At 44.9% G+C, this 22,437-nt stretch overlaps 1 protein-coding gene across 1 annotated transcript in view; it reads left to right on the top strand.

Moving 5' to 3' along the window:
* The first annotated feature begins 2,454 nt into the window (after nt 1–2,454).
* LOC144123817 (uncharacterized) overlaps nt 2,455–22,437 on the top strand; it is a 44,297-nt gene continuing 24,314 nt past the window's right edge. Inside the window, exon 1 of the mRNA XM_077656558.1 lies at nt 2,455–3,319. Within this exon, the coding sequence (XP_077512684.1) occupies nt 2,465–3,319 (855 nt within the window). The 5' untranslated portion in view covers nt 2,455–2,464. The remainder of the gene's footprint in view (nt 3,320–22,437) is intronic.

Here is a 22,437-nt window from a genome sequence, read left to right as displayed (position 1 = left end):
GCAATGCTTTTACAATTTTATCCTGTTTCCTTTGTAGCTGTGCAGGTTATGTACTATTACTGGCTACTCGTTAGCATTTCGTATTTTCTCACCTTTGATGACGTTACAACCTTTCAACCGACTCCGAGTTCTGTAACGCTGACACATTTTGGGCCGTACCCTGTTCGTGTCGAACCCGTCAAATACTTTCGCATTAATAAAGCGGTGGTGAACCTCAAGTTTTCGTAAGCTGCAACTGGGCACGCGAATTTTTCCCTGTCCACGTTTGCCTCATTGTTTTCGTTTGCTCTAGTTCTGCGGGATATCAAATTGTCGAAGTTGTAGCGCGGCGAGTGCTGTTTAGGTAGGGACACTCAAACCGGCGCTCTGTTTGCATGCTGAAATTTGTGCCTTTGTGATCGTGCGCAGCAGCAGCACCCGCGCAATCCACTTTTGGTTAATCGAACTGTTTCATCCGCAGCAGGCGCAGATAGTGGCCCGTTCGCAGCCACTGGACCGACCCATGCAGTTTCCTTTCTTTCCCTCGTTTCTTCACGGACTTCCCCTTTCTTCAAACGAGTAGCTGAAATACACATCGTTCGTATGAACCGCACATAAAAACAGCACAGCAGGAAAGGAGCACCGAGAAAAATGAAATGGCGACGAAACAGCACGCAGAACAAAAAGCCGTGACGATAGAAGAGCACATTAAAAAAAAATATCACGGCTGCAAAAGCTGCGGAAGGAAAGAACTATCATAATCATGAAAACAAAAGAAAAACAATCAATACTGCGGCGACGTTGTTATGTTACAAAAGGTTAGACTACGTTAGGTTCCATGGCACATTACTAACGAAAATGTCTCTTCTCTCGGTCCAGTACACGCTTTTCTTCAAATGACCTCTAGGTTTTCAAACGCTTTTTGAACTGACTGTTTGAAGCCTGACAAAGCAATCCCAAATTTAGGCAGCGTCCAGAGGCTCGAGTATTAGGACTAATGCGCCATCATCAGACTTAACAATTCCGACTGTTCGGCGATAATTGAATGTGCAGTTCAGCGGCGGTTTTAATGAACGTCATTTCAAGATTTATACGACAAGGTGGGCCAGAAAGTAGAAGTAAAATCGAAAAAATAAAAGTACGAGGAAGTTCCGCGCAATTTCTTTCGCAGCTTCTCACATTCTGCTTCATTAATTATGAAAAACCTAGCTCATTAAACCCAAGCAAGCAAGGAGCAATACCATCACGGCACACAGCTGTGCTCATTGCTACAGGGCATCGTCAGCTGAAAAATTAGCTTACATGTAGGGGCTCTATTCTGTAAGGTCTCTCCTTTAAAATGGTCCTTTCGCTTTCGTCTGGTAATCTAATTCGTCATTCAGATATACCCGCGGCTTTCAAGCGCATGTCACAAGCGACCGGACGTCACGATTGGCTGGCATTGCCTGCATTTGCGGCCACTGATGAGATAGATGCGTCGCAGCGCTCTGTGAACAGCAGCCGCATGGACTTGCCCACTGGCAGCCGTTGGCTGCAATATGCAGCCAGTGGTGAGCCTCCGGTTGCCTTCTAAGTAAAGGCCGGGTCGGCGTACACAGACGCTTCAAAGCAGCGGGTATATCTGAACAAGCAATGACAGAGGACCCGACGGATGAGAAATAGCCATTTTACAATGGACAGCTTGACGAGTACGGCCTCACGTGTTATTCTGTTAAGCATACCAAAACTGCACGAACAGGTCAAACGCGCGAAAGCGGCCTAGCGACGAAATTACGAACAAAGACACGATTGTATGAACCCGGTATGCAGGTGATTGATTCACCTCATACAATACTACAAGATGAAGGCATCTCTCAATGATATGCAAACATTCCTGCATTCCATTTTGTTGTCCTGTGCCCCCTAAAAACTAGATAGACAGCCTACTACGCGCTTTTTCGACGAAAATATTTGCTACAGCGGCGGCCACACCTCTGACTCCCAACCAGAAGTGCGTGCACAGAATGCCTCCTAGGCAGATTGACGACGAATGCGGGAGTGCAATGCGTGTTTTCAATTGCGCAGGCTACAGAACTTCGGACGCACAAGTTCCTGGGTTTGAGATTTTGGTTTTGGAGCACCGCCCCGCTAAGGCGCACCTTTGCTAACTGCGCACTTTCTGACACTGACCGGCAGGGCTGCCGTGCTCCCGCAGTGCGGCGTATGGTTTGACAAAAAGAACATGTTTGCCTTCCATCTAAAAAACAATGAATATTACAAACAGGCATTAGAGTCCAATGAATGCCGTTTTTCCTGAAGTACAGTTTGGTGTTTGCCTGCTTTTTTTGACACAATCTGTTATTGAGCGTTTGTTTTGATTATTAGGAGTGCCTTGTTGCCCACGTTTTACAGTCTAGCTTTTCTATCCAGTGTCATCAATGAACGTTTGAGGAAAATTATCTTTTCTGTTGCTTTTTTTGCGTAACGCAGGGATATTGAACGGGCTATGAACCACAGTATCAAGTTCAGTCGGCCAGAACTGATGAATTTCAGTGACGTCACGCTTCGCTTGGCCATAAATCGCCACCTGCCGGACGAATCGCAGCAATGGCCCGAAGATGAGCTTGTGTGCATGCAGGCCGATCTATTTGCTGACTTTCGAAAGCGTTACTTGGCCCATGAAGAGAATGCCACTTCTTTCAAGACCTACGTGGGGGCCTACATGGTTTGGTACCTGGCGCCGTACACATCGAAGTACATAGCCCACTCCCTAATGATGGACCTGGGCACTCCACAGAGTTTGCCAAACTTCATACGCAATCGCTGCTGGGAACTTGTCGAGAATGCCCTGCCGTTAGCCTTCTGGAAAACCCAGCTGGACAAGATTGACCAGCACTCCAGACGGACTGTCTTCGAAGGGTACAGCTTGATTCGTGAAGTGATGCTAGCAGAGGTAGCGCGTCACGATGAAGCAGTGTCTCAGCACATGTCTGACTTCATCGAGACGCTGTCCCTGAACTTCTACAACATGTCTTTAGAGTGGGACGTCTTGGAGCGGATATACGAGAAGATGCCGCACATCCATGGAAGTTTAGTGGACATGTACGCCACACTGCAGGAGTACACCGCACGCAACATGAGAACATCAATGCGGAAGCCAAGCAGCAGCTACGTGCACGTGCCGTACCTGGTCACCGCGCGCGCCTACTCTCTCCTGGCGGCCCGAGAGATACCCGTGCCCTTGGCCGAAATGATTTGGCCAATGCTGCACAGCCGATACCCTTTGCCTGCGCAGATGGCTGGCTTCGGTTGGGAACTGGCACGTGGCTTGGTGGACATGGTCTACTACACGTACTTCATGGTGAGTGATCCCATGAAACACTCGCACAGAGTGTGCAGTCGCTCGGTTTTGCACGATTAGATGAAACATTGGACAGGAGCATGGATGAATACTAGCAATTAAGCGCCTATAAATGGCCTCGAATCAAGACAGATTTGTAGTTGGTCATAACTATAGCAATTGTTGTCAGACATCAGCATTATTACTGCCTATACACTTGTATGAACTGGCTCACTCCCGAATTGTTGTATTTGAGCTGGTAGCTACATATGGCGCCGCTACATCAGAGCAAAATTCTTGAATCATACCGCACGTAAGCACAGATTTTGGTTCTTGCGAATATCGACATTGACAAAAACATGCCATAACCAAAGTTCGAATTAGTTGGGGATGTTTTAGACACTGTATTTGCAGTTCCTTCTCCCAGAAAACATCATGGGGATGTACAAAAACTCGTTGAGTTTCGTATATGAGCAACGCATTCTGGGATGCCTTTTTCGCGGCAGAAATATATAGATTTGAATAGAGAATGCGCTGCTCCGCACGAACTACGACAAGGTGTTCATACAAACAAACGTCCTTTCTTTACAGGGAATACTGCATCGCTTAAGCTTAACTCGAATGATCCTTCTGAACGCAAAACTAATGAGTCTTATGGTGGTCGGTGCTCGAAACAACGAAGATGCGCTAAATTGACCCGTACTTTGGTCTGCCGCCAGTGTCATTGTGTACACGGCGCGAGAAGCGAAATAACACGATGGAACGGCAACCAGACGAGGAGGAAGTTTTTAAATGAGCAGTTACATAATGGATTCTGGTAGTGCGCAGCCGTCGGCCTACAGTGACTCTGGCCCTAGGAGCTCTGAAAGAACATGACAATCATCGCACGCACACCTCATGCACCTTAGTTATGCCCAGTGCCAATGCATCATTTTCATTTTTCGGGAAAGAGTGCCGGAAGATGAGCAAAGGTGAAGAGATATCTGGCTTACTCACCTTAAACGTTACTCCTATTCTGGCATTCAGAAAGGTGCGAATGCGAAATCAGCCCCTGAACACTGAGGATTCTTTCTCGTTACGGGACAATAGATATGTTCGCAGGTGTTTAATGTTTTCTGCTGAAATACCTCAGCGGCTCGGGGTAGCCGCTAGAGGTACATGCATCTTGAAAGAAACGGCCCAAACAAAGATAGAGCCTCAAGAGAAAAAGAATCAGAGGATGAGCGCGGGCTTTTCAGTTATTTGGCTTGACAAGAAAAAGCCCGTGTGCGGTACGTGCAATGTCAGTGCACGTTAAACAAACCCGGGTAGTCGAAATTACCTGAGCCCTCCACTGCGGTATCCCTCATAGCTTGAGTGTATTTTGGGTGTTAAACGCGGCAAACCACACCATACCAAGAAAAGGGCTACATACGCACAAGTAAGTTCCTACCGCAGCATGAACTTCCCGCTATCGCAGCAGTGGCCAAGTCATTTGAACATCCTCCACGCATACGGGAGGTCCGGAGTTCGATCCCCAGTGCTGCCCGGTACCCAACGGTGATACAATGGGTAGAAGCTTTCCCCTGCCTCGTGCACGGCTTCTTTAGAGGGAAATTCTTGGCAAATGGGTCTTTGACCCCAGCTTGAGTATAAGAAAATCATTGTGATGTGGCGCTCTTTGGTCAAAGATGCCCTTACACCATAAAAATTCATCATCGTCATCATCATGAACTTAACACAACTGAGCGTAGAACGTACAATTCAGTATTTCTAAGCTCCTGATTTCTGGACTTCCGATACCACAGAGGTGGGATCCACGCATTTCTTATTCCTCTTCATAATGTGGATGCTTCCAGCAATCTGTCTATACTGAGAATAATGAGAAAAAAAACAAGCACTTTCGATGTTTTACACCAAGAAGTATCACAAGACATGGCGAGCTGTGAACACGGTTTGTCCTTAGCCGATGGATACTGATCCCTTAAAAGGATGTTTACGCATGTGGCAGTATCACGGAAATATGCACGTCAACAAAGGAAGAAGTTCTTATACCATATCCTTTTTGCATACCTTGAAAGAAGGTACTTATTATGGTGGTGAAAGCGGCAGACGAGTTAATAGTCGTTTGCACAGAAAAGGAACATAATGGTCGCAAATAAAAATGCTTTTTGACATGCGTGCTTGAACACGGTTGTTTCAACCCACGGTTTGTTTTCGCCGTCATTGCTGAACTACCAGGACGCTAGCTCAAGCTTTTCTTATTGCAAAAACAAGAAACAGTTGTGTTATTTCCACGGACAGCCCAAAAGACAGGGAGACGCAGAAGAAACACGTGCCACAACTATTGACTCCATAAACTAAACAGTTAATAGAAATCCGATGTGGTTTACATATACAGGTAAGACCACCAGAAGCGGAAGAATGAAATCAATAAAATCAAGCGTCGAAACTCGCACGCGTACCGATAAACATGAGTGGGGAAATATTTTGTAAACAAGTTCATATATTTCTTCGCGCAATCTGTCATAAGAGAATGTGATATAAGAATTCACTTTTGTGAAATTCAGGCGAAAACCTGCAGTATGTGCAGTAAGCAGCCAAATGGGAGTACACGAGTTATTTTAAAAATTTATGCTTTCCCATGTACATGTCAAAGGACTTTCCAGTTTCGCCTAAGCAATAATCGCCCACGAATATCAGAATTCTGTAGACCACTCCAGCACACGATGTATAAACTGCGATTTATACGCCTGACAAATGAAGTCTCCCTTGTTTTTACTCACCACTCTTTTGAGGTCTGCTCCGGGTTTCATAGCATATCTGGGTTATTTTTTAGGTTCAGACACCCCAACATGAAACAACGTAGCCATGTTGGCTAGTTGCTGTTTTTCAGACATAACTTCACCAGCGAAAGCACGAGACACCAGGAGTTGTCCTGTAGCGTTGTCCTGTGTTCTTTTTCTCCTGGTGTCTCGTGCTTTCGCTGGTGAAGTTATGTCTGAAATGCAACATGAAACACTTCTACCTTCTTCAGGCCATGCCAAAGACATTGTAAATATGAAATTTGGTCAAGATCATTTTTTAATGTTCCAAGTTGTCGGGAGTCCATGTTGCAGGCTTTAGGTTTGTCTGCAATGCCAGCACTAGTACAAAAATAGGATAACCAGAGTAGCGATGACTGAAGGTTTGTTCTACGAAGCGACTGACGTAGAGGGTTTCAACAATGCAGAAGAAAAAAAAAGTATAAAGGAGCGTGCAGGCTTACACTTGCGGGATGTATACTTTGAGGCTCCGCGACCCAACTCATTTTTACTCAAATTTTTATAGATCTATTTGTTTTATTTGTAGCTAACTGCTGCTATTTCAGTTACAATTCATTTTACTAACCGCATCATGAAACCAAACAATATCTTTATAGATGAGGGTCAAATTGGCACGGACTGAAATGATACCTTCAAATAGCTTTAAATAGTGAAAGGAGCATCTTATCAACTCTAGTGTAAACAGACGCGGTGTCTTAGGGCTCGAGTTGCACGGCTAGTGAGCTAAAAGATGCGTTCTCGATCACGGCCGCAGCCGTCGCGTTTCGATGGAGGCGCAATGCAAGAGGCACGCTAACGTCAGTGCACGTTAAAGAATCCCCGTTTGTCGAAATTATCTGCAGCCCTTCACTCGGTGTCCCTCATAGCCTGAGTCACTTTGGAACGTTAAAAGCAATAAAAAACTTACCATTTTAATGGACAAAAAGAAGGACGAGAACAACGCAGTGGACATTATAACGGCCATGGACGTCCGTGGAGTTACAGTACGCATTGGGAACGCAGGTAGGCCACCGAAGTCATGGCCTATTAGCTTGTGCGCACGCTTCGGCTCCGGAAGATGCTTGGTTTGGGACCCAGCGCCTGATATACACAGCTAAATATTGGTACAAGTGTTCCCTGGTAACGCGCCCGGCGTCCACAGCTGTGTGTGCTATCGGTGGAGACTCCGCGAAACACCACTGCGCCCATTCGGAGGGCAAACCTAGTTTTGAACACCACAGCCTGCAACGTGGTTCGGGTTACCGTCTTTACTTGGGGTATGACACTGCGAATTTAAATTCTTAGGCTCTACTCAGCACGTCTCAAAAGACGTACAGTAATGGCTAAATGTTTGCGGGATCCGGATTGGAGAGAAAAAAAAACACTTCTGGACTGCCTTGGCCACCAACTAGATGATATTCTTGCAGAAGATAAATCACTTCATGTCAACTCATTCTTTTCTACTATTTATTGATCTCCTTTGCACGACCGCCGAAAAAATATTCTTTACGTAAACCCGCATCCCGTACAATCTTTGCCATGCCTGTATAGGTTTTACTGTAAATACTATAGTCCCCGCAGGGGGGCGTCTGCAGTTCGCAGGAGTTGGAGAGTGGCGACACTACGGGTTCCCGAGCATCCTCAGGGACATCGCCGCAGGCGGATGATGGCGAACTGTGCATCACCACGGAACCAAGCACCCGCGCCTAGCCGTGCGTGGCATCGCCGTGTCTGTGGAAAAGGGGTTCCTGGTGGTTGAGGCGATGCCGAGCATTTGGGCCTTTAAGGTCCCTCGGCGGAGGTAACACACCACTTTGGTCCCAGCTTCCTGTAGACGGCACCTCCGGCATGACCCGGGCGGGGAAAATCGGCAGACGTCTTTTCCAGTCCTCCTCTTGTCCTCCTCTTTAATATCTTCTTTCTGACTACTGTCTTGTCTCCTCCTCGTTTCCCGCTTTTTTCCTTCCTTCATGGGCGGCTAGGGTTAACCCTGTGTGGAGTAGCTACCCTTAGTTGCCCCATATTTGGTTATAGTCTCGGTGTACAGCTGGCGAGGGCAGGACTTGGTTACAAATTCCTGTCCCGTCCCCTCGTTGGGCTCCATGGTGGGTGGCTGCCACCGCGGCTGAATAGATAAGTATTTTATGGCCATACATCTTTTCTCGCAACCGATCGCCCTCTGAAACGAGGGCGCACCGAAGTCACTTCGAATTTTTTCAAAAAGAACGCAAACAACTTCCCGAGGTTACACGTGGTCCACAGTGAGCACGCCGACATAACTGCGCGACTAGTGTCCCCGGTTACCGTTACAAGAAACCTAACTGAAAGCCTTGGACTAAGCAACAAAATCAAGAAACTTGCAAATGGCGATCTCCTGTTGGAAGTCGTTTATAATCACCAATATGAGACGTCAGGAGGAACAGGCTTTCGTGACATACCAGTGACAATCAGCCAGCATCGATCATTGTACACTGTTCGCGGAGTAATTTCAGATGATGACTTGAAATTCCTAACAAAAGAAGAAATCCTTGATGAACTTAAACAACAAAACGTAACAAATGTCTACAGAATCAAAATAAGGCGCGACAACATCGAAACACCAACAAAGCACATTGTTCTCACATTTGCCTCTAGGATACTACCCGATTCTGTCGAAGTAGGCTACACAAAGCTCAAACTCAGACCATACATACCAAATCCACGTCGATGCTTCAAATGCCAAAGGTACGGCCACGGTTCGCAAAGCTGCCGGGGCAAACAGACCTGCGCGAAATGTGCTTCCCACGACCACCCCGCTGAAAACTGTGATGTTGAACCCCACCTTTGCATAAACTGTGAGGGCAGCCATCCGGCTTACTTACGATCTTGCCCAGCCTGGAAAATAGAAAAAGAAATTATTACACTCAAGGTCAAAGAAAATATAACAGTCAGAGAAGCATGCAAAAGACTTTCATTGCAAAATCCAATCTACTCCCCCGTGGTGCAGCAGGGCACAGCATCACAGCGGCCTTCGGCACCTGCACAGCTCACACACAATGAGCCTGCAGCAGGGCCATCTGTGCCCCTGGTGGCCGCAGCTAGTTCTGCGCCACCATCCACAAAACAGGCCGTGCGGACCTCCCGGTCAGCCGGCCCCAAGGCCCCTACCTATACGGAGAGGCCCAAAACGAAGACAACCGTACGTTCAGCACATTCGTCCAGCGTATCGGAGAATACGATGAACACAACCCCTCCCTCGCCTCCGCTGCATCGGCGGCAAAGCTCTATCAAGCGAAAAAGATGGATAAAAGCTCAATAACTGGCCCAAAAGACCCACCAACCTAGGTTTTAAGCTTTATCCCTATCTAGTCTATAATCATGGCATTTCTAGTCCACTGCAACTGTCGTGGACTTCTACACTACAGAGACATAACCGATAGTTTACATTCATTCTCCCCAGTAGCAATGTGTCTCCAGGAGACTAACCTAGGACCACAGAAAAAAAAATATTCTTAAGAAGTATCAAGTCTTTCGCTGTTACCGACAGAAATCAAGCAGGCTCTCTGGAAGCACTGCTATTGTGGTCCAGGGTGGTTTTGCTACACAGCAAATTGATCTAAAATCCTCATATGAGGCTGTTGCTGTGACCGTCCTCGATTTTAAAACCATAACAACATGCTCCATATACATTGAACCTCACCTAACCGTCACACTTCACGATTTAGAAACGCTTTTAATATAACCGGAGTCGTATCATTTAGTTGGGGATTTTAATGCTCACTCCTCCTTTCGGAGAAGGGAACATACGGACGTCAGAGGCAGAATTCTGGAAGATTTTATTCTCTGTAAAAATGTATGCCTGCTGAACACAGGAAAACACACTGCACTCCAAGCAGAGGGAAAATGAGCTTCCCATATTTATCTTTTCGCTCCCCTTGTGTTTTCAGCCATTTCAAATGGGATGTCATTGACAACCCATATGGCAGCAATCCTCTCCCTGTTTCAATCATTTTATTGTCCCCACGGAAATCATCCCAACAAGGCCGCGTCCTTGGAAACTTCATTTGGCAGACTGGGAGCTTTTTGGGGAAGAAGCCACATTGGAAAAAATTGTGTTAGAAAATCTGAGCATTGATCAAACAAATGAAAAGCTCGCGAATTGCATATTAACTGAAGCACAATTACCTATTCCTCAGTCTTCAGGAGTGGTGCGACAAAACCACAAAGGGTGGTGGACAAAAGACTGCAAGAAAGCCAAAAAAACTACAAAACAGAGCCTGGGGTAAATTTCGTAGGTACCCAACACAAGCGAACCTCGCACATTTTAAAAAAGCAAGAGCCAAAGCTAGGTACGTCCGTCGCAGTGCAGAGAAAACCTCATGGCAAAGTTATGTTACTTCTATAAACAGTCAAACGACATAAAAAAAATGTCGGAAGAGGTTCAAAAAATTAAACGGCACCTTTTCTCCTTTCACAATTCTTTTCTTGACAACACCTGGCCCACAATCAGGCATGAAAGAACAGGCAGATATTTTGGCAGAACACTTCGCTGCAGTTTCCAGTTCGTCTCATTATACGCAGTCATTCACGAAATACAAAAATATAGCTGAAAAAACAGACTTTCAAGAAGTGGAGGTGCAAACGAGGAATAAAACAATTTAATTATCTTCCAAGAAAAAAATCGAGTACTGTCTTCCGGCAAAAAAAAAACTGCTCCAGGACCCTACCGGATACACTACCAAATGCTTGGCTATCTTTCCCAGGCTGCCGTAGAGGCGCTCCTGACTTTATTCAACAAAATATTCATAGAAGGAAAAATACCTCAGGAGTGGAAAAGACCCATCATAGTGCCATTCCTGAAACCTGGGAAACCAACAACTTCCCCTGATAGCTATAGACCAATAGCACTGACAAGCTGTCTCGCAAAATCTTTCGAAAGTGTCCTAAATATAAGACTAACATTTGTCCTTGAATCCCGCGAACTTCTCAACATCCAGCAATGCGGTTTTAAAAAGGCATACTAAACAACAGACCATCTTGTTCGTCTTAAAAACACAACTAGAGAAGCATTTATACTCAAACAGGACTGTCTCGCCGTTTTCTTCGACATGGAGGAAGCATATGACACACCTTGGAGGCTTGGGATCCTCCCCGACCAGGGCGCCCTAGGTATCCGCGGTAGGATGTTAAACTGCCTCAATGACTTCCTTTCAAACCGCTCTTTCGAAGTACGCCTAGGCTCAACGCTCTCAAGAACATTCATTCAGGAAAATGAAGTACATCAGGGGTGTATATTAAGCACAACCCTCTTTATTATAAAATTAATTCCATAGCTAAAATAATCCCAGAGTCCATCATGTATTCACTCTACGTCGACGATCTCTAAATTGCCTGTACACCCTCAAACATAGCATCATGCTAGAGACAAATGCAACTCACAGTGAACAAACTGACGACATGGGCAGATAAAAATGGTTTCAAGTTTTCCACGCAGAAGTCAGTAGCTGTTCCGTTCTCGCTGAAGAGGACTGCACACTGACCCCACCCTTTGTCTGAATGAAGTCATAATGCCTGTAAAACTTGAGCACAAATTTTTGGGAATAACATTTGATAAAAAACTCACAATCCTGACACACATTAACACCATCAAAAAGAAAGCTTCTAAATCCTTCAATATACTAAAAAATACTCTCACGGAAACACTGCGGCTCCGATAGGAAATGTCTGTTACAAATGTATCGCTCTGTAGTACGCTCTATCTTAGATTATGGTTGCATAGTTTAAGGATCACCAAGACCATCGTACCTTAAGCGACTGGATCCAGTACATAATTTCGGCTTGCGTCTTTCCACAGGTGCATACAGAACGTCATCCATAAACAGTCTGTATGTAGAAACTAATGAACCATCGCTTAAAGACAGAAGAGCCATGCTCACATGCTCGTACATTTTAAAAATCAGTTCACTATACAAACATATTTGTTATCCCATCGTTTCAAAGTGCCCATCTAGGATACTATTTAACAATAAACCGTAAGCTACCGGGCCACTGCTGTTGCGATTCAAAGAGATGTGCCAAAACCTTGGCGTACTAGACAGGTTGCCAAGCATTGCTCGAAGGCGGGGTCCACTGCCACCATGGTATAGTTTTCCTGAAATCTGATTTCACTCTTACGCAGTTTCGCAAAAAAAAAACAAATTCCGCAAGAAGCTATAATGCAAGAATTTCTTACTCTCGAGGAAAAATATAGTAGTTTAACAGGATAATATACAGATGGGTCAAAAACAGAGGCGTATGTTGGAAGCGCAGTGGTAGAAGGGAATTGGAATAAAATAATAAGACTTCCACAGTGTGCATCCATCTTTACTGCCGAATGCTACGCCATCTGTCTAGCCATAGAAAAAATATTAAAAGAGAGCCTCTCCAACAGAATTATTTACTCAGACTCGCTAAGTGTGCTTGGAGCCATTCATTCCGGAAATGCAATAACACCGCTGCTTAGCGACCTTATACACAACATTACAACAGCCATAGCAAAAGCACAAAACATTAGACACTGCTGGGTACCTAGTCACGTTTGCATAAAAGGCAACGAAGGAGCTGATTTGTGTGCTGCTCAAGCTTGTGGCAAGCGAATTAAAAATGTAGGCATCTTCTTTAAAGATTGCATAAAATTTATACAATTAAATGCAAGAAAACAATGGCAGTCCGCTTGGAACAACAAAATAAATAACAAACTACACCTAATAAAACCAGTTTTAGGCCAATGGAAGTCATCTGAGCACAAAAAACGTTCCATTGAAGTCCTTAGGTGCCGTCTCCGCATAGGCCACACAAACATTACACACAACTTTCTGCTTACGAAAAAAGACAATCCAGTTTGCACATGTGGAGATGAACTTAGAGTTAATCATTTTATTTTCATGCTTGCAACTGGAAAAGCAAAGTGTGCTTTTCTCCATTGAATAACTTATGTATCGCTTTTCACCCAGCACAGCTCTTAGGTGAAAATGCAATTGTCCACATGTCTTGCGTTTCTAGATTTTTAACAGAAGAAAAGATGTAAAACATGACCCAGTGCTTCGCCGATGCACCTCAGCCACCTTCTCATTCCCGAGAAAAGGGCTGAGGTTTTTTATTGATTTCTTGGGGGCCTCCAGTCCTTGCAAAGGACGGCTGATGAGGTTGTCCGACCTGCTTTGAAACTTTTAATATTCGCTATTTACCAATATTGTTTTGCTCTCAATACTAGGTAGAAAGAAGTAACTTTTTTAGCTTTCCAGACCGCCAAATTTTATATGGTTGTGAAAATCTCCAGAAAACAATTCTTTATACCTTGAGCTTGGCGCATGATAGCCTTAGTTGCTTATGCGCCATTAAACCCAACACAACTGCTATAAGGGAACCTTCGGAAGGGGAGAAACTTCGTAGTATCACTGCGGTCTCGGGAAGGTCTGGATTTCTCCGGCTGTCTCACGTTTACGCGGGAAAGAATACAGGGCCACTAGCTTCTTTAGCGCACGAGGCGTGTAAACTGATTTGACGACGAAACAAATTACTGATTGTCAGGGCAACGCTATGGGCTAAACCACTTTTCCCAAGGACTTCACCCCACAAAGCGGAGCACTATGCCGGGTTGGAATTTTGTACCCAAGAGAACCATAGTGGGTTTGCGACGGCACCTGGGATCGAACCCAGCACCTCCAGAATGCGAGGCGGATGATTTACCACAACACCACCGAGTCCATTCAGTCAACGCATGAGGCTGAGTCATGGCAGCATCTAATTTCTCGTTGAAGTGCCCATCGGTTTTACCAACTGAAGACTAGTTACTCGTCCCAAATTCTCACAAAGCGGTTCAGTTTCAAAATACAGGGACCACTATCTGCTCTCTGGAATTCAGCTTAGGCGTGGAAAACTTTTTCTATGCATTTCTTCACGATGACCTTATGCAAGGCGTGATGGCAGGTATGTTTTATTTCAATGACGACTTGTGTTTCTTGAACACAATGGTATTCCTGCGGAGACATGTTTAGAGCTAATCTCGATTTACTTGAAGTAAATTTTTCTAGGGTGTAAAGGATCTCTGTATCAAGAGAAATATGGCAATTGTATTCATTCCTGTGTCGCGCGGGATCTATTTCACTCATATAGATGAAACATCAAAGCAAATCTGAACGGTCTCTCTAAAAAAATAATTAATTGTCCACACAGCTCATGAAGTGTTTGCTCCTTCTGATCTTTTCATTCTCTCCATCGTTGACATTTTAAACGGTTTAAGCGAGTGTGGACAAGGTGTAAAGCACATTTGAATTGCCGGATAAATGATCGCTCCAGTTTCTATACTTACTGTTCCATTTTTATACAAACAAACAGAGTCGCCAGAAATGTTTTCTATTCAATGTAGCGCCGCTCGCTTGCGCCCAGACGCAACTGCCCCCACTGCCCCCAGTCGTCACTGTCGTCACTGCCCCCAGTGACGACAGACTTCGACCTCGCTCTCGCAAACTCGCAAGTCATGCTGGGTAAATCTTCAGTGCGGCGTTATACTGCTCTTCTGTTGATGGCTGCGACGAAGAGCCCTCATATCAGTACAGAGTGCAGCGCATGACACTGTCGCGCTGTAGCAGAGCAAGGGTTTGGCCACTCGGCATCATAACGCTGCGCAGTGAAGAAAGGAAGCTTTTTATTTACGTTGCTAATTTGTAGTCGCCAAATGCCAAAAATTAGGGCTTTGTGTTTTACCTTCACTCCTTGCTGCGAGCTCACCTCCTCATTAGTCAGGAGCTTAACTGCTGATCACGCATTCAAGTTTCTTCTTTTCGCCGACGCCTAACAGAAGGTCTTACAATTAAGAACGCACAGTATCATCTATGTATACAGGGCATGAGATTTTCGTAGGGGGTTCGGAATGTTGATTTGTCAACACTCCCGCGAAATTTTTTTTTCTTCCCTGTTGGCACGATCCACACTTCATAACTTTGTGTAAACCAGAAGGTATTGTCACCTAAGCGCAGGTTAGCTTGCTGAGTATATAAATAAATGTCTTGATTATTCCTACTGTGGAGCTGAGTTTTTCCTTGACGTGGTGATGAGAGGAAACACCTTTTTGATGAAGAAATCTGGGTGTCTTGATGACTTAGTGGTTCTACCTCGCAAAGATTGTCTTTACTCGAGCAAACATGAAGGTTAACCATTTCTTGACAACATAAATAAAACAAAAAATGAGGAAAAAGAAAACCATCTACAACATGACTAAACCGTGATCAGACGAAATCTGCCCTGGTTCAACCCAGAGGGCTTGCTTTTGACCCGTCTTTCTCCGTCCTTAGCGGAGACACCAACCAAAAAGCTAACAAGCGATCCTCCTCACCAATCAATGAAAGTAAAATAAGGTTTCCACCAACTAATCACAGTTCGGGGAATGAATACCGACAAAACAATGGTCGGGGAAAGGAACGCCAAAACTCAACAATTCCCTTCACCAGCCAAACGTTTGGGAAAGGAGAGGGTGCATCCAAACACAAAAACAGCGCAAACACCACTACCGTTTCCCACCGCACAGAAGTTACTACATTCCAAACCGTGACATTTGTTTTCTCTTTCGCTCACGTGCATGCGAGACAAACGTATGCCCAAGGAACGATCACTCAATACGTTCGGTTCTCTACAGAAAAAAAAACAGTCGTGAAGGGAATAAGCACTTCATGGTCACTTGATTCTACTAAGTGCCTCTCCCGCATGCCTGAAGATCAGCAGCCCTTTTGGCTCCACACACATATCGACCGCCCTGCCTGCCTAAGCTTCTTCAAGACGGGTCATGCCGTTGACGGCGCGAAGAACACAGAAATCCGCTGCAAGGAGGGGAGAGAAGGAAGGGACCGGCCCATTATTTGGCAACGCGCCGACCACAATACAGCGGCCACCGAGTCCACGTCGGCTTTCCCTGCGAGTCCAAGTCACTCCACATGTGCAGCATTCCTCGCGACCAAGAGACTGATTGGCGCCATGGAAAGTACAGCGAACTTCACAGAGGCACGGTATTTTTTTAAATCTTCTCTTTCGATAGTTTTATTCAGCTCCGGCTCAGGCAATATAATTTACAGCTCAATAAGTCCTCTAAAAACTGCGTTTATCCTCTGATAGAATACGTGCTTTGTAGTGCCACTTTGCAATAGTATCATCAGGATGAGATTGCTGGGAAGGCGAATTATAAAGATCAGTCAGTCATGAAAGTTATTCAGTTTCAGAGTTTTGATCGAACCTAACCGCCGCACTGTAGGTTATTGAATTTTTCTGCGTTCGAAACTCCGCAAAAGTATTCCAACAATCGGTTTCCATACCAAGCTCGCTAACCCGGGTTCAGGTGACAAGGGCCTTTGAACTACACATCGTCTGTAAGTCGGATGGATACCAACATGCCAGGTAGAAAAAAAGATTGCAGGTCTGCTCACAAACAAAACTTCGCACCGCCTACGAAGTTTTCACGTGTATAGATACGTAATCCTGTGCGTTCTTAATTTGGTTAATTGTAAGGGGACGACTTTTGGTTACGCGTCGGTGAAAAGAAGATACATTGATGCGCGCTCAGAGGTGATGCTTTGGGCTGGTGAGTACATGAGCTCGTATGCCAGGAGTGGAGTTACAAATCTGCAGCGTAGACAAAGTGCGGTTTCGTTTTTTCACTGTGCAGCGGCTTTATACCGAGCGGCCAAGCGCTTGCTCCACTATAGCAAACGTCGGCTACAACGCGACAGAGCCATGTGCTCGACTGCTGGCCATGCGCGCTCTTCATCGCAGCAATGAACAGGAGAGCTGTCGAACGCCTCACTTGCAAGTGTGGCAAGAAGCTGCACAAGAGCAAGTCCGAAGTCCGCCGTGGCCGTGTTCTATAAGGCTTTGAGTGGCAGGAGCGAAGCGGGTTTCGATGGGAGGCACAGAAGAAACAAAAAAAGCGCTCAGCCACGCACGGCTCTGCCTTCGTGTACTGGAGTAGAAGAGCATGCCGTGTGCGCTGCTGCGTCGCTGCATTCAGCGAGTTTTAGCGGTGCCGTTTGAAAAGGGTGGTGGTTTGGGATTGATGGGGTAAGCCAAGCGAGAGAGTGCATCGGGGAGAAGCAAATATAAAAAAAACAAAGCACCACGCGGTGCGAACGCCTTACACATATATGGTGTCTCGATGCACGCACCTGGCGATAAGGGGGAGTGCGCGCATCGAGGCACTCAACACACATGTCGATGCGCATGATACCACTCCACAGCCAAGCAGCCGCGAACACGCGGCTAGGCCGGGGCCCACTAAGAATGCATCGCCAAAGGCACACTGAGCGAGAATCTAGGGAATGTGCACAGCGCTTAGAGCAGTCAGCCGAACAGCGAACGCGGGCAAAGTTGACCAGGAAACACACGCGAAAAGCATTGAAGCTCGATAAGGAGGTGAACGAAGAATAGCTAAAGTGAAACGGGAGGGGGAGCGTTTTGAAATCACACAGCAAGAACTCAAAAGGGAGACAAAGCAAGAGAGAAAGAGTGAGAAAGAAGAGGAAAAGGAAGAGGAAAAAGGCAAAAGTGAAAGGAAAAAACAGTTTGGCAAGAAAGAAACAAGAAATAAAACTATGGAAAGAAACTAACAGCATAAAGCCCTATGTTTGGCGACCGTCCTGGTTTTCGGAATCTAAATTTTCTTTTCTGAAAATTTAGATTCCGAAAACCAGGACGGTCGCCAAACATAGGGCTAAATTTTCTTTTCTGAGCCCCGCCGCGGTGGCTCAGTGGTTAGGGCGCTCGACTACTGATCCGGAGTTCCCGGGTTCGAACCCGACCGCGGCGGCTGCGTTTTTATGGAGTAAAAACGCTAAGGCGCCTGTGTGCTGTGCGATGTCAGTGCACGTTAAAGATCCCCAGGTGGTCGAAATTATTCCGGAGCCCTCCACTACGGCACCTATTCTTCCTTTCTTCTTTCACTCCCTCCTATATCCCTTCCCTTACGGCGTGGTTCAGGTGTCCAAAGATATATGAGACAGATACTGCACCATTTCCTTTCCCAAAAAAAAACCAATTATTATTTCCTTTTCTGCGAGAATGAGAGAGGGAACCCTGACGCAGCAGTCTCTGGCTGAAGACTTGAAAGGGTTCCGTTGTATTTCTGGTAAGAGTTTTCGATATTTTAGGTCCGGATGTTTTATTCGCATCACACAAATCAATAATAAAGGAAGGTTCAGAAAGCAGGTGAACTGTGCCAAAAAAAATTGGAATCCGATGTCCTTTTCTCTTGTGAACCTTAACGAAATTACCTAAACAATAGCCGTCACCTGCAGACCCATAGTTGAAGCCTTTCCTATTTGGTCAGGGAGATATTGCAACCCAACTTGTAAGAAAACCCTTGGAAAAACAAGGATGAGTAGTTGTGTGTGTGTGTATTTTTAACACAGCAAACTCGCAGACGAAAGTTGTACCTTATTGTTTTAACATACCAAGGATACTCTTATGGGGGCGGCGTATGTCGAAGTGGTAGCTATTTTTTGGGCAGAAATTGCTCCTCACCAAGATAAAATGGGGGCAACCAGACTGCTATACAATCAGTTGTCATAACCGAACGCAAAGACCAGGGTGCTTAAGGTGTTCGTGAGCAAAAATAAACAAGTCCTTCTCAGGGACAGAAAGAAGCGATCGCCAAATTCTTCTGTGGCGGCCTCGATCCCTCGCCTCCCGCTGGCGCCATCATTGAACCCTCAAAACCTTAGGCATAAAACCGGATTCCCAGAAGTAAGAAATTGCACCTTTTTCCTTTCGAAATACCTCTCCATAGTTCTTAGTTCTTGTATCCTCATAATGCCCTCTGCATCTTTATCGTCGAATGTCTTCGCGCTTTCGCCCTGACAGACTGTTCGTGCTTTTCGAGTATGTCTGTGCTTCGTTTTCCCATACCGCGATATATGTTCATTCTGTAAATCTATTCAAGTCAGGGCTTTGTATGGTAAACATGTGATCAGTCTGATCATTGAAAATCATCATAAATGAAATTATTGAGTTGAAAGTGAAACCTAGGGCATCTCCTTCGTCTCCACAAGAATTAAGCAAAGTCTGAATATATGCAACCTTTGGCAAAAATATACAGCCCAAGGCGTCTGCTTCCAAGAAGTCTAGTGGACCACCTAAGGACATCTGATAGTCGTAACCATGGAAGGGCAGAGTACTTAAGTTCCTCTCGCCTTCGTGAGATTAGGGTCCCCGAGCATGCAAGAGGAGCATTGCTGCAGGGTTCAGGACCAGACCTTTTGGGCTGTATACATTTGAACAAAGACTGTACCTGTGTATCAGCCAATAGTACAACATCGACCCCATGAAATAATCCGGGGAGCCGCTGCTCTACGACCTTCCTGTCTAATCTGAGCAACAGCTTATAACCAAGACAACTTTCTTGTCACCTTCTTTCCATATCATTGAATAAACCATAAACAGCAGCGGTGATAGAGGACAACCCTGCCTTATTTGCATACCTCGATAGTTGTCCTGTTTTTATGCCTTCCATGCAATTTCATCTTAATTATCAAGGTATTTTTACTTAAGCAAATCAATTACCTCAAGACCAATAACTTCGTTTTGCAATATGTTCCACAGGAGTTTCCTCTTTACGTTCTCGTACGCACTGCTTATGTCCAGAAATGCTAAATGAGAGGTCTGTTTTCTGCCTCACCGTTTTTTATGCATTGTATAAGCACAAACAGCCTACAATCTGAGCGCCTACCCCTTCTGAACCCGTTCCGAAGTTCTCTGAGTATAGTATAACATTCTATCTATGTCTGTGTTTTTAAAATAATCGCCAGGAATCTACGACAGCGCCTCGTTGCGGCAATCGCTTTGAGAGGATCACGTGGATAGCGCCGCTTTGGCTACTACGAAGCATTCGAGAAATCTGTGCCACCGTCATTCAAGCTACCTCAACCGTGTTCAGGGCAGTCTGGCCGCGAGCGGCGCAAGCGGCGCGAGAAAGTAGCGCCGTGTTGCGTCCCCGCGGTCGGTCTTGCACACCGGGGGCGTCATTAACTTTTCCGGTGATACTACATCGTTTTAATGCGATGTCATTAAGACGGCCTTGAAGGCGAGAACTTTCCGGCGAACCATGGCAGGTGATGTTTAGATGAATTTCCTTCTCACCCCTTGCCACATAGAAACCATCGCCCCCTCTCTCTTCACTTGTAGAGGTGAGTACGGAGAAACCGGAGAAACAATTTCTGATCAAAATGAAAAAAGAAAATGAATCAGACCACAGAATATTACAAATCTGAAGTTGACAAGTGGTGTGTTCCTAGATGAATTGAAGATTGCTCGTGTTTGTCCTATATATAAAGGAGGAAATAGAAATGAAATCACGAACTATTGTCCCATCTCTGTGTTATCAGTGTTATCGAAGGTATTTGAAGGAGCCATCAGTAGCAGATTAGCAAAGTTATTTAGCGTTCATAACGTTATTAACCCCTCTCAATAATTTTTTGAAAAATAAATCGTCTGTGCAAGCTTTACTCACTGTTAAAGAAAAGATCGACAACATTGAATCCAGAGCATACATTCTTGGTCTGTTTTTAGACCTCCGGAAAGCTTTTGTTTGCGTGCAGCATGAAATTTTTTTGAGTAAACTGAACAGTTACGGGTTTCTCGGAATAACTCTAAACCTGCTGAAAGTCAAATAACAGAATAGAGTACGTTAAACAGAAAAATTTTGTTTCGAACCATTTGTGCATTACCCAAGGGGTTCCGCACGGGTCTATGTTAGGTCCACTTTTGTTTTAATTGTACATAAACGACATCTGCAACATACCTGATTCTTTAGTTATGTGCACTGCCAATACAAACATTTTTTTCACATCACGTACTCTGCCGGAATTAGAAACTATCTTGAACGCTTATTTGGTAAAATTGTACTCTTGGATGCAGGCGAATAAGTTTAGCTTAAACTTTTCAAAAACCAGGTACATAATTTTCAGACCTATTAATGCCTCTGTTCATTACACACTTAACCTAATATACGCCAATGCAAAACTGCAACACGTAACAACTCAGAAGTTTCTTGGTGTCTGGTTTAATGAACATTTATCATGAAGCACACATATTGCAAAACTTCTCACTGACCTGAGTAAAACTGTTGCTTGTCTTTTCCGGATCAGCAATCTCTTGCCCGTTTCCCTAAAGGTGCCCATATACTACGCCCTATGTTTTTCCAAATTGCCCTATTGTGCACTGGACTAGGGCACTACAACAGTAAGCAATTTTCAGAAGTTATTGCTTCTGCAAAAGAAGGCATTACAGGTTATTTATGGTTACCATGGTAGGCCGGTAAATCTACCAACATCACCACTTTATCATAAGCATTTTTTACTTAAAGCAAACAATGTTTACATATTTCGCCTGTTACAGTACATCAATCGTAATCGTTTGAATTCCATTGCTCCAATCCGCACTCCTACTAAATACCCACTTTGGCAACACAGAAACTTGGTCCCTGAAACGAGGACAAATTACGGCAAAGAAAAGCTCGATTACCAGATTCCAGTCGTTCTCAATAACCCATCTTTAAGTGTCATGTTTGATCTCCCTAAGAACAAATTTAAAAAAAGACATCAAAAAGGCTACTAATCAGCACTGATTCAATATAATCTGTTTCTTACTAGCAAAGCATCTCTAGCATTGGTTTCAAGTTGTTTGTGTGTGTGTTTTCTTTAGTGACCTCATGCCATGCTTATACACTGCCTTTGATTTATGGTGCACTGTCTTTGTATCAAAAGTAATATTTTTATGGCAATACTGTCGTTTGATGCAATGTATTTTGTTCACTATCATACTATGTTAATATTTGTTATTTCTGTTTTGCTCACTGCTGTATCGACTGTTTTGGGGAACTGTGACCTCGTCAGGCTTTACCGGCTTTTGTCGCTGTTCCCTCTTTCACTTTTGAAGAAAAATAGACCTCTACCTCAACCTCAAAATAGACGGCCCCTGAAAAACTATCTGCAAAAATGAGGCTTGCAAATGCTATTGCATCTCGCATTGCACGGAATTAGGGCTAGTCGCAATCCGATCTGTGTGGAACATTTTGCATGGTTGCGTAGTGGAATTGGAATATAATCAGAATTCGAGCAGTCTGGGAACAGAAGGAAAATGGACTAAGTTGGAATATAATTTGTGCTGTTATGTGGGAGCTAAAATGTGTCCCCCTCCCAAGTGTTTTTAAGGCAATAAGATTAGAAGCCCCACGGCACCACAAAGCATCGGCGGTCGTGAAACTCGCCCATTCGCTGCAAGGAAGGAACGCCACCAGATCAAAAGTGGCATCGCTTGCGGTAAATGCATCAACTGCTCCTAATGTTATCACATTGTTGA

The sequence above is a fragment of the Amblyomma americanum genome, chromosome 3, assembly GCF_052857255.1.
Source record: "Amblyomma americanum isolate KBUSLIRL-KWMA chromosome 3, ASM5285725v1, whole genome shotgun sequence".
Lineage (NCBI taxonomy): Eukaryota > Metazoa > Arthropoda > Arachnida > Ixodida > Ixodidae > Amblyomma > Amblyomma americanum.
This window is presented reverse-complemented; position numbering and strand designations above follow the sequence as displayed.